Genomic DNA, 13,428 nt, shown 5'->3' on the forward strand with positions numbered 1-13,428 from the left:
CTATTTTACTGTTTAATCATTAAAAAAATATCTTTCAGATCAACAAACCATTTTAATTTAAAGCCTTCGAACTAAATGTTTCTAGACGCTGTTAAATACCAGAAAAAAAATCAACTTTCTGAAAAAACTTAGCAATACTTTTGAAATATTTTATATATTTTTATTTAATAGATTTGATTTTTTTATCTATTTAGTTTTTATCTCTTCCTAACTCTAAGTATTTTGTATAGTTATTTTTATCCCTATTTTACTGTTTAATCATTAAAAAATATCTTTAAGAACAACAAGCCATTTTAATATTAAGGCTTTAGAACTTAATGTTTCTAGACGCTGCCAAATACTAAAAAAATTATCAACTTTTTTAAGAAAATAGTGTGTTTAAGTTTTAACATTTGTCTAAAATGTGAAATTGTTTGTGGTTTTTGTCAACTTTTTTTTTAGCAACAATTTAATTTTTCAAATTTCTGAAAAAATTTAATTATTTTTCGAGAGTAAGAACTTGTTAGGTTTTATTTCTTATGTTTCAATGTTTTTTATTTTAATCGTTTAGCTTACTACTTGTGAGAATGATATACTAAACCATTTTAGGCTCCGAATGCATTTAGTTAATTTACAAACTTTAAAAAAAAAAAAAAAAAAAAATAGTGATTAGCTAGGGGCCCTGAATCTTTACAGATTTTGTAAGCTAAGTTCTGTGGATCCCTCCCACTGTGCGATGCCGACGCTGGACCAAAAGGATGAGCGGCAGAGCAGAGCAGCAGCCGAGAGGACCCGAGCGTAGCCGAAAGGACTCCCCCAACTTTGGGGGGAGGAGGCGGCTGTTGCCTGATTTACAAAACACATGGCAAGGAATAGACCGACCTAACACCGCCCAACACCCACCACCCACCACCCACATCCTACCACCCACACAAGGGCGCGTGTTGGGCGCCCGACGAGAATCACAGTCGCCGAAAGTAGAATGGAAGAGAGCCAGTGGCGCAGGGGGATGGGCTACAGGGGGGGCGGTGCGGTGGAAGGATACACAGGATACACAGCGTTCCGTTCCGCAATGCAACAGCAACATCATCAGGCCGTATCCTCATCGGCAAAACAGCAAGGCAGCACAACAGCCAAAGCAAAAGCAGCGGCAGCAGCTGTAGCCCCCCTCCACGGATTTCCCCTACTCCTCTGCAAAAAACATGCGCAGCACGAATTCGCTAAAAATCAAAACGGAAAACATATGACAGTGACATTTCATTTGAAACGTGATTTTAAATAATTACTTTTTAAAGTAATATAGTTTCATTAGGTTGAGTTGTAGGTACTGGAAAATAATAGACATTTGCAATAAAATGTATACGCATCATTGTTAATATTTAAAACAAGTTTTTAATACCGGTCAACTGTACCAAAAGTATCCATTTTATTAAATTGACTTTACACGGCGTAATTTCTTTATTTGAATTTATCATATTTATAGTTTGTTAAGAAGAAGAATTTATTTTAAGCAATAAGATCAGATACATTTAAATTTAAATTTGAATTTAAATTTAAATTTAATAAAATCTATCGATTGTTTTACAAATTTGGAACGGTCGAAATTAACGGTACCGATAGTAACTTATCGATCAGCGATCATTAATATAAATATATTTTAAATGCTGTTCTTGGTTCGGCATTCTTTTCTTAATTTTGTTTATAGCATTTGAAGTCTTTATATAAGCTGTGGTAATATTAATAAATAATTTTATCGAAAAAAAATATAGCAGCCCTGGAAAAGTATTTGCAAATACCAAAAGGTCATCCTTTAGCCAACATTGCTACGCTGGTATTTTTTAGTATAAATCGGAAGGGAACTAGCTCAAAGTCCCTAATCCAGTTTATGGGACCCTAGTAAAATAACCCAACAGAGCCAGAATAATACCCAAAATTATCCAAAATGTATTAAAATATTTAACTAAGAGTAGTTTTCGGATATTGACAATCAAAAGTATGACCACCTGATGGAACTGAAATTCAAAACGGAACCACAAAGCAAACCAGTTCCGTTGGCTGGGTCCAAAGACCAGTTCAACTAAACTAGTTCACATTTAAGCAGTTGCAACCCTAGTTTTTTTTTTAATACATATATGTTTTAAAAACATATGCGGAATCGCTAAGATAAAGCGGATTTAACCGATTGCAAAGGATCAAGGATAAATCGACGTAACGCACGACGTTGACGGCGACAGCGACGCTCACTGCGACGCTGACTGCGACAGAGCGACAGTGGCGACAATGGTGTGCTGTGCGTGTGTGTGTGTTTTGTATCGTGTTGTCTGATTGTGTGCCGTTGTTGTTGTTGTTGTTGTTTTTGCGTGTGGCCAAACGGACGGACAGTGGGACAAAACGGCGTACAGTGGAGCACACTCGCGATATCCTCGCCAGTAAGTTAAGCCCCACACCCAAACCCACCTCATAACTAATATTACTAAACCCATTCGCTGTTCACTCATCTTCTTCTTCCCTGCGTTTTTATCTCTCTTTCACACACAGCGAAACACAATAGCAAGTTAAAAAAAAAAAAAGAAGAGCATAACAAAAACAAAGAGGTACGGGGTGTTCATGTCGCCAAAAGTGGGCCTTTGATGCCCTCGCAGGACTCCCGAGGACGACGACGACGACGACGACTGGTGGACTCGAAGGACCAGGACCATGCTGCCCATCAGCGAGTTGCAGCAGCAGCGGCAGTTGGAGCAACTGCATCACCAGCAGATACCAGAGATTCCAATTCCAGATCTGGAGCAAGTAGAGCCCCAGGTGGGCGATGGCAGCCTGTGGACCGCACTGTACGACTACGAGGCCCAGGGCGAGGATGAGCTGACCCTGCGGCGAGGCGAAATCGTGGTCGTCCTGTCAACGGACAGCGAAGTGTCCGGCGATGTGGGCTGGTGGACGGGAAAGATCGGGGATAAGGTAAGAATGCCACAAGCACACACACAGAAACCCCCCAAACTAAATCCCCTTTGGCCTACAGGTTGGCGTCTTCCCCAAGGACTTCGTCACCGACGAGGATCCACTGCAACTGAATGTCTCCTCCGCCATTGGCGACATCCAGCCGCATGAGATCGAGTACAATGAGATGGAAATCAAGGAGGTCATCGGTTCCGGTGGCTTCTGCAAGGTCCATCGCGGCTACTACGATGGCGAGGAGGTGGCCATCAAGATTGCCCATCAGACGGGCGAGGATGATATGCAAAGGATGCGGGACAATGTCCTGCAGGAGGCCAAACTCTTCTGGGCCCTCAAGCACGAGAATATAGCCGCCCTGCGAGGCGTTTGCCTGAACACCAAGCTGTGTTTGGTTATGGAGTACGCCAGGGGCGGCAGCCTTAATCGCATCCTGGCTGGCAAGATACCACCCGATGTCCTGGTCAATTGGGCCATTCAAATAGCCAGGGGCATGAACTATCTGCACAACGAGGCGCCCATGTCGATCATACACCGCGACCTCAAGTCCTCCAATGTCCTGATCTACGAGGCCATCGAGGGTAATCATCTGCAGCAAAAGACGCTCAAGATCACGGACTTCGGCTTGGCTAGGGAGATGTACAACACGCAGAGGATGAGCGCGGCGGGCACGTACGCCTGGATGCCCCCAGAGGTCATCAGCGTTAGCACCTACTCCAAGTAAGATATATCTTTTAAAGATCTATAGAAGATTGTATAAGAACTAAATGGAATCTTATTATCTTCCAGATCCTCTGATGTTTGGAGCTATGGTGTATTGCTGTGGGAATTGATTACGGGCGAGACGCCCTACAAGGGCTTCGATCCTTTGTCCGTGGCCTATGGCGTGGCTGTCAACACGCTGACCTTGCCCATACCAAAAACCTGCCCAGAGACCTGGGGAGCCCTGATGAAAAGTGAGTAACGCAACCAAAGCTTGAACTTCTTTATATGACTCACAATAAAATAAATCCAATCCACAGGCTGCTGGCAAACGGATCCACACAAGCGACCTGGTTTCAAGGAGATACTCAAGCAACTGGAGAGCATCGCGTGCTCCAAATTCACCCTGACGCCTCAGGAATCCTTTCACTATATGCAGGAGTGCTGGAAGAAGGAGATCGCCGAAGTGCTCCACGACTTGCGCGAAAAAGAAAAGGTACCATCAGGCTGGGAAATACCACACAAACCGGCAGAACCAACTCCTATTCCTGTTAGAGTTGCTCTAGATCGTTTCTAGACCGTTCTTTGTTGGCCCTACGCCGCTCTTCAGTTCTTTTTCCATTCCATTCTCGCCCCCATTTCTCCCCCACTTGGTCGTTGATGAAATTCTAATAATTTGGTATATACTTTCTCTCCAAAACAAAACGAAAAATTCCCCTGTAATCCAAAAAAGCGTTTCCAAACCATCGAAGAGGTAAGCGCGTCTAACAGGTTTCTCTCTGCCCGCCATTTGCGTTTTAGTTGCGTTGCGTTTCGTTCTGTTTTGTTACCTTAAGTTACTTTACTTTACCTTATAGCCTAAGTTATCCCGTTTTTTGTTTGGCTAATTCGTGTCCACGATTGGCTGGATAACCAACCACCATAGCCCACCACTCAAGCCAACTGCTGCATGGTTTCTAGTTCCTAGTTAAAGCTATTTTGTAGCACCTATCTCCACCCAAGTACAGACCAAGCTTAACCCCACACTAACCCGTCACATTCCGCCATGTTATCCCTTTAATCCTGCCAGGAATTGCGCAACAAGGAGGAGCAGCTGCTCAGGGTGCAGAACGAACAGCGCGAGAAGGCGACCCTCTTAAAGATCCAGGAACAGATTCTGCGCGAACGCGAAATGGTGCTTATAGAAAGGGAACTGGTCATGATGCAGCCGGTGCCCTCAAAACGCAAGCCCAAAAAGGGCAAGAAGGTAAGTCATTGTATTATATCGGAGGTCTTTGAAAGCTTTACTCACTATTATATTACCTTACAGAACAAACCCCTGCAGATATCGCTGCCCACTGGATTCAGGCACACCATCACGGCCGTACGCGACAAGGCGGAACAGCCGGGATCACCTTCCTTCTCCGGATTGCGCATCGTAGCACGTGAGTAATCATATTACGGGGCTCCTCTTTATCCAACCCAATAATCTGATTAGCCTGGGGTTAGAAGATCACTTGATTAGGTTGCCAAAGCTGCGGGCTATCAGATCACACGGTGGGGTTAAATATTGAGGTCTAAGGATGACTAATTTTTCAATGAACGCCCATTTTTCAATCAGATATTGTACCTTGTCTAGGAAAATGAATAGTTTTTACCTCTAATAAGTTGTCATCACGCATTCAGTGCACCATGCACGTCTTATAGATAAGATTAGGCATCCAGAAGGCCTGAGATTATTTAGAAACGAAGTTGTCATGCCACCGGAATGCACGGCTCACCGTATCAGTAGCCGAAAATATGATTACAATACAAACGGATTTTTTTTGCATATTTTTGTTATCTATCTTGATTTTTGTACATTTGATTGATTTTCCTTTCTATTTTTTATTTTCCTTATATTTTCCTCTTATGTTGCGTATTATTTTGATGACCTTTGCGGGGTAAATCAGTTACCGATGGGCACAAGGGCAAGACGTGGGGCCCCTCGACGACGCACCAGCGGGAGCGATCCCTGCTGCCCTCGCAACTGGGTGGTGGTCAGCCGGAATGGCCCGCCCAGACCTCGACCCACTCCTCGTTCAGCAAGAGTGCCCCGAATCTGGACAAGAAGCAACAGCAGCAGCAGAACCAGCAACAGGTGGCCTCGCTGACGCCGCCGCCGGGTTTGGGAAATTTGGGTGGAAGTGGAGGAGGAGGTGGAGGCGGAGGCGTTGGTGGGACATCGGCCGCGCCTCTGTTGTACACAGGTATACCCTATTTACTAACGCGCCCCAACAACAACATTGGCAATTGTAAAGCCATCACCACCACCACCATCACAACCACCACCAACAACAACAACAACAGCATCTCCGCCAACAACAACAACCAGCTAAATAATAATAGTACTACTAGTAATAGCAATAACAATAACAACAATAACCCGACCTCCCAAACGAACACCATAGTCGTCCTCCAAAATGGCAGGAGCAACTCCAACAGCAGCACCAGCCAAACCCCAGCCAAGATGTACCATCGGGCCAGGAGTCAGGAGTTCGGTTTGGATCATCCGCACAGCTATCAGCCGGCTCCACTCTATGTGGTCACGGATGACAGCTCGGAAACGGACACGGTGGCCAGTCCAACCGGTTGCTTTCCCTTTCTGAAGTCCGGTAACAACTCCTCGGCCTCGAATCAGGCCAGTGGTGCCGTACATCTGCACCGATTTGGCGGCAGTCTGGGCAACAGTCCCGCCGTGGGAAGGAAGAAACATTCGCTGGACAGCAGTGGCCAGCATCCGTCTCCAATCAGCAGCAATAGCTTGGCACTGCCCCCCACCCAATTAGCGCTGCCATCGGAGGATAACAATACGTATGACCATGCCTTCTATCGGGATGTGATCAAGAAGATGTCCATGGCCAGCATCGAGAGGGTGAACTCCAAGTCCAGTGGTGACCTGACCATGTACAACTCCAGCACACGGCTGACGACGCCCAGGGATTGCGATGATGCGGAGGAGGCCTTCGAGGGTGGACGCTTTCAGCGGAATTTCTCCGGATCGCAATTTCCGCGCCACTGCTTTTTCACCAGGCAGGAGGGCGAAGTGGACGTGGAGGTGGAGGAGGCGGAGGTGGACTCACTGGAGGCAGACGGCGAAGATGACAGTCAAGTGCCCATCAACCAGATGCGCCAGAATTCCACCACCTCGCGCAAGAGCTCAGTGACCTTCCAGAGCGTTAGTTTCGAGGAGCCCGCATCCGTGCACACGCCACCGCCAACGACTGCCAGATCGGATCTATACACGTCCAGTGCCTCCATTAGCTTCGCCACCTACCGCTCCGCCTCGCCATCGCTGTCTTCGTCCTCCACAACGGCATCCGCCTCCGCATCGATCGCATCGTCCGGTGGCGAAATGATCCAGGGTGAGGCCTGGACCGCCCGTCGCATGGTCAATGTCCAGCCACATTCCGATGTCATTAAGATGAAGGAGGACCTGCGGGCCGTGGAGCAGCGTCAGCACAGCAAGAACCAAAAGAAGCATCGACCCAAGCACATCACCAAATCCAAGTCTGTCGAAGCGCCAGACGAGGGGCAGCATCCGCATCCCCATCATCATCAGGATAATCCCCAGCACCACCACCATCATCATCATCACTCCAGGTTCCGCTCGCTGTTCAATCTCTTTACGCGTTCGCGCAAAAAGTACAGCAAGCTGGCCGAGCACAACCTGATGGGTGGAACCGATTTCAGTGCCATCGATCCCTATCAAACCGATTTGGCCATAGGCGGCACTAGTCGATCCCTGAAGCGCAAGGGCAAGAAGCCGCAGACGCAGTCCTGCGAGCAATTGGAGCGATGTTGATAGATCATCGAGGATCGGATTGTACAGAAACGGAGTTAGAGCTGTGCTGCTGTTGGAGAACCGCCTAATTAGCTCATTGTTTTATATTAAAACTCTAGACTAAGTCAGACGAAAGAGATAGAGAAAAGAAAAGAAAAAAACCAGACGACAGAAGGAGACTTCCTCTGAGGATTAGCCTTAGCTAATGTGTCAAAATAGTAGGGCTTAGATTCCCAAAACCCCGTCTAACGAAATCACTAAAACAACAAAACAAAACTCCCTTCTCCGAGAAAGGCATTTCAAAATAACCGATTTGTTCCTAACGAATGCAATATGCTAAATCTACATCTGCAAACCAGATTTCTTAATTAGTCCAGTGATTTTTGTCAGGGAAAGTACCTAAAAAATTGCGAAACGATAGCGAGAAGGCGAAGATTTGTGGATTATACGGATAGACTAACGCTGTTCATACGTAGACATCCAAAAGAAAACACGTGCATGGGCCAATGGCAAAATATTCAACTAAACCATTTACATTAATGTGTAACAATTGGATTAACATTAAGTAAACCATATTGCTATATTTATACCGATGCGTATAAGCGTCCTTACATTACATTACACACACATCTTAGTTGAACTAAGTTTTAATTGTTTAGGAATTCCACTTTTTTTTTTGTGTCTCGCGAGGAGCCTTCTCTTCCCCCTTTTCTATGTAAGAGATATTTTTTCAAATTTTCATCGCTTTCCGCATTTCGTTTGGCTAAAGCTTAAGGACAAATTTGCAAACGATTTGCGGAACACAGGGGACTCTATTTAATTCTTAATTTGATATTCAACTCCTTTGGTATTTTGAGCACAGTTTTATTTACATTTATTACGCAATCGGGTTTCCAATTAATTTATTTATGATTTCTTTTACAAAAGCACACGAGTAATACGCGCAAAAAAACCTGTGATCAAAAAACGATGATGGAAAAAAAAGAAATGCTAATTTTTTTGTATTATTTTTATGAAAATTTTCAATTGTATATTTATATTCATTTTACGATTTGTTCATTTTACGTTTACTGCTCGATTCGATTTGTACTTTGTATGTTAATGTATTTTCCACTTTGGGGCCAAGCCAACCCAAAAAAAAAAAACAAAAATAAAAAGAACCAATACTTAGAAACATAAATCCGACAATAAAACCAACTGTAGAGAATCTGCCGACCAGTTTTGATTGTTTGCCAACTTTAAAAGCACAGAGAAAAATCCAATTGACCACATTATATTATTTGTTACCAGACCAGTTTCAAGTAAATTTTAAAAACAAAAAATATGATATATATGATATGATACGATATGATATGATATATATGATAATCTATACTGTTGAATAAGTACTTTAGGATCTTAAGTATCAATAACTAATATTGTCTTGGATTTTCTCTGTGCCTAAGAATAATCCCCCTTCGGACCGAGAGATAAACCATTAAACAGACGTACAGAGACTCCTGGTATGCGGTGGCTAAACTTTGGTATTGCCTGCGGTTATTATCCAACTACTCGTACCCCCTCCGAATACCCGACTACCGACCAAATCCCAGCTATCGATCCCCAAGCCAGAGCCATATTCCGTAACTCAATCATGTCTCATATCCGCCTTGGAATGCTGCCGACCGTCCAGGATACCAGGGTAACAGCAAGATGGACGACTGGCGAGCGGGGGCCACCAGCATGCCGATAATGTCGCCGTCGCCGTATCTCCTCAGCCGCTTCACCAGCAACGTTCCGTTGCCGACGCTCTACGCCGGCGATTCCGCCCGGAAGCCGAAGCTCTCGGTGATCGAACTGCTGCTCTACAACATGGCCTCCCTGTTGGCCGGAGTGGCGGCCGGATACGATGTCCGGATGTCGAACGTGTCGCCAGTGCATCCCACGTTGCTGAGTGAAGTGCCCGCCCTGAAAGCGGCGCCCAAAGCAGCAATTACAGTTTCCGAGAAAGTGGAGCCACATCAGGAGCAGATCATGGAACTCGAGGTGGATGCTCCACTTAAACAGCAGGAGGGCGAACGGCAGGATCTACGGGAAAGCACGCCCAGGAAGATTATCACCCAGTCGAGGTGAGTGATATAGTAACACATTGATAAATTCTTTAGCTTAAGATAAGCTGCATCTGCAAAAACTAAGAACGCGAATTCTTCAGTACTAAATTTTGAGGTCCCAATTTATATTTTTAGGGTATTTATTTATATTCAGCTCTAAATTGAGCTCTTCCCTTATTTATTAATGAAAAGCCACATCTAAAAAAAAAATGAAAACCGCGAATTCTTCAGATTTCTCATTTTCATACCATGACATGTCATATTTCCACCCACAGATTTGGCGGCATTGAAGCGCCGGTTAGCAAATCCCAGCCCACATCCCTGGCACGGCGAATCGGCGGTAGTCAGCCGTATTACACGCCCGTTCAGCGGACACCACAGCACCAGTTGCACCACCCGCAGCAGCACCACCAGCCACAGTCAGTTCCCTCTGCCGTTCCAACAACAGTGGCGGCATCACAGCCACCAGCCGTAGTCGGTGTGGGTGCACTTTATTCCGGAAACCAGCCACCGACGCCATCGCCACGCCGTAAACTGAGCAACAGCAGCTTTGGCAACCCCAATCCTCAACCGGAAGCCTTCCAGGAGTTCCGTGTGGGCGGTGGCATCGGTCCACCGCCACTTTATGCGCCAGCGGATTACCTGAGAAACGGACCGAGTTACTCCAACGATGGGGGAAACTACCGGAACGGCTACTTTGGTAGGTTACCAAAAAAAAAAAAAACGCTGATTGAAGTATGTGTTTCCTAATCCCTGGTTGTTGTTTCCTTAGGTTCCAATTACTTCCCATACCGGCCGGAGTTGAACTACAGCTACGAGCGTGACTGCAAGTCGTATCCGGACTACTCCTATGATTACAACCATCGGCTACCTGACTACTACGACTACCAGTATGAGGCGCCAGTGGTGGCCGTTCCCGTGACCGTTCCCTGTCCGGTCAGCCAGACCCGCACACCACCACCCCGGGTTCCCCAAATGGGCGTGAGTGCGGCCGGACATCGACGCACTCCCTCGACTGTTTCGAATAATTCAAATGTTCTACTGGAACACGAAGAGCTGCTATGCTATGACTACAACAATCTTAACTTGAATGCGGAGTATGAGAGGGAACGGGAGAGGGAACGAGAACGGGAGCAAGTGCCTCCACCCACGAAGCAGGAGCTGTATGCCGGATCACCCAAGCTACTGAACCGCCTGATCCACAGTCCCTTGCCGATGACAAAGAGCAAATATGCCACGGCGGCGGTGACGCGGCCAGCCAGTCTGCCCTTCGAGCAGCATGCCCTCTCGCTGAGCTATCAGCAACCGAATGTGGGATCGGTGGGGGCTTCGCTACCACCCCCGTTAGCTGGCCAATCCAAGCTGCGCAGCTCGCTGAAGAAGTACAACGGTGGGAACGGAGGGAATGGCTCCACATCCTCGCAGCAAGGCACACCCACTAATCCCACGCCGCCGGATTCGCTGACCAGTGATGATAGCTCATATTTGAGTGCCAAAGAGGGTTCCATTGGCTCCCAACATAGCCGTGTGCGTTTCAGTCCGGAGGCCTATTTGGATGCCAATCCGCTGCCCACATTGGGACGCAGGATGACGGCTCCGGCGATGCAGTTGCCACATCAACAGCAGCAGCAGCAGCAGAGGCGCCAGCGACAGGCTTCCAGTGGCAGCACTCCATCGCCATCGGCCTCATCCTCCTAGCAGACGCGACTGGCGCTGACCTTGCAGTTAGCGCGGAGTCCAGGAGCGGACATCGGAACCGGCGGAGGGGCAGCTGCCTTGGCGCTGCATCAGCAGCGGGTTCCCTATCGCTGGTACTCGGGAGCCCGGCGATCTCGATCGGCCCACTATGAGTACCGCCTGTGAAAGAGCAGGACAGGCTCATCTAGGCAAGCGAAAAAGAAGGGGATGGCCATAGGACCTGGACGAGATCGGAGGAGTAGATGAACGAGAGTGTCATCTGGAATAAGAAGTGGATTAGCTGGAAAATCTTTTTAAAGAAAGAAGCTTACCTCAAAACAAAGGGACATGCATTCTAAAAATCCAAAAGATACCAGGAGAAGCTTATGACTTCATCATAATCAGAAACAAAAATTACGCGAAAGAGCAATACCTCATTGATAGAGGAGCAGTCAGCTGGAATTAAGCATTCATCTACCAAAATTAAACAAGCAATTAAGGAAAAAACTAAAAACTTTAGCTGCAGAAAGCTTACAAAAGCCACAGTCGAAAGACTCCAGAGAAATAAAATGGTTTTCAGGAAGAATTATAACATATATCAAAGGGATAGAATGGAAAAAATCAGCAACCTTGTTGTCACGAGCGTTTTTACCTCACATCAAAGCGAGCGAATGCAATTCTAAATATTATAGGATCTTGCAGAATTTGAAATCAAAGCAGCGTATACCCACTGTCTGTACATAAAAGTAGTTACCAAGTTGTTCACACACAAGTAAATATATCAAATTCGATGTTAATGATAGCCAACAGATAGTCAGGAAAACATATAGAGGGGAGTTCTTGAAGCATCTGGAGATTTTCGGGAGACCTTTTCTTGTTCCGATACTGAACTCAACTCCTTGGTGCTTCCGAATCTCCAGAAGTTTTGGATAGAACCCCCTGATAAACAGACCCATAGTTACACATGTGCAACCCCCGACTTGTGCGATTTGCCTTAAAAGTAGAGTGAAGACTTCACTAGTTTTGCCTGATGCCGGATTCCAAAACAAAAAGAAACCACTCATCCTAACGAATCCCAATCCCTTGTATAAGAATAACGATTTAACTGATGAACAAATAGTTTGATATAGCTAATATACTCCCATTTATGTATTATACATATATATATATATATATATACATATTTATAAAGACGAAGTTCTTCACTTGCGTTCTCCGATTCAGATTAAGTGCAGCCAGCTAGCAAGCCATCAACAACAACAACAATAATAATAATTAATAAAACTTTGTAATTCCGAGGACACCACATCCCAATCAAGACACACGCCAGCCGTAAGCTCCATTTTTAAGTCTGACAAAATGTTTATATTTTAATATATATTTATAGACACTTAGATATAGACCGATATAGACGCGTTAACCCAAACCACTAGCTCTGAATTGAATACCAGTATAACTCGATCGATTTACAACTACTTATAATGGATATATACGAGTATATACATATATATACATTTATGTATAAAACACATATATATATAGCGAAGCATATTGCTGCTGTTTTTTCCAAATAATGAATACATAGCTATGATAATGATATAATGGCGATGAATTTGACTACCTTTACATATATATATGCCACGTACATAGATACTTCTACTAAAATGCTTATTATGTAACCGATTATGTAATCATGTTTATTTTCGAGGGGTTTTGTAAATATCTTGAGATTTAAAAATGAATAGATAAATTCGTAATCAAGTCTTCACAATCTTTATTGATACAATTCGGGGTTTTCCAAAACAATGTGATTTAAAATATTTAATCTATTGATGGTAATCATTTTTAAATCTCAAGTTATTTAGAAAACACCCCGGATAATGTGTAATCTGATCGCAGCATGCACAAATGGCTTTCTTCGACATCCGAGGAGCTCAATTACCAATTTGGTTACTCGACCTGTTTGCCACTCGAACAAACACAAACTCTAGGCCATAGTATTTCATTTGGGCGGGTGGCCGGCGAGTCCACCCCCCAACCTCATGCATATATTTACCAATTAATAACTATAATTTAGACAAATTGTTGTTTATGCTCACACAAAGCCGAAGTTAACCAAAAATGGGAACCGATTGAATCCGATTGACCAGAAACAGAAACAGAAACAAAGCAATATAGCTACGCATCTGCCCTTAACATTTACCATTTACCCACTAGCTTAATTGC

The 13,428-nt window shown here is 45.0% G+C and overlaps 1 protein-coding gene across 2 annotated transcripts; it reads left to right on the forward strand.

Moving 5' to 3' along the window:
- The first annotated feature begins 2,075 nt into the window (after positions 1 to 2,075).
- LOC119558307 (mitogen-activated protein kinase kinase kinase-like) lies at positions 2,076 to 11,776 on the forward strand. Of its 2 annotated transcripts, XM_037871709.1 has the most exons (12): positions 2,076 to 2,408; positions 2,518 to 2,937; positions 2,999 to 3,651; positions 3,721 to 3,887; positions 3,954 to 4,129; positions 4,367 to 4,387; positions 4,703 to 4,879; positions 4,943 to 5,057; positions 5,565 to 5,861; positions 9,108 to 9,543; positions 9,801 to 10,225; positions 10,298 to 11,776. In XM_037871709.1, the coding sequence occupies exons 2-12, from the start codon at positions 2,677 to 2,679 to the stop codon at positions 11,221 to 11,223; spliced, it is 3,654 nt and encodes a 1,217-aa protein (XP_037727637.1). In that variant the 5' UTR covers positions 2,076 to 2,408; positions 2,518 to 2,676; the 3' UTR covers positions 11,224 to 11,776. The 2 variants fall into 2 exon arrangements, with proteins under 2 accessions (XP_037727637.1, XP_037727638.1); XM_037871710.1 differs by lacking the exons at positions 4,367 to 4,387; positions 9,108 to 9,543; positions 9,801 to 10,225; positions 10,298 to 11,776 and having other exon boundaries at positions 2,080 to 2,408; positions 5,565 to 8,615.
- The last annotated feature ends 1,652 nt before the right edge of the window (positions 11,777 to 13,428 follow it).

Source organism: Drosophila subpulchrella, chromosome X, assembly GCF_014743375.2.
Source record: "Drosophila subpulchrella strain 33 F10 #4 breed RU33 chromosome X, RU_Dsub_v1.1 Primary Assembly, whole genome shotgun sequence".
In the NCBI taxonomy this organism is placed as follows: Eukaryota; Metazoa; Arthropoda; class Insecta; order Diptera; family Drosophilidae; genus Drosophila; species Drosophila subpulchrella.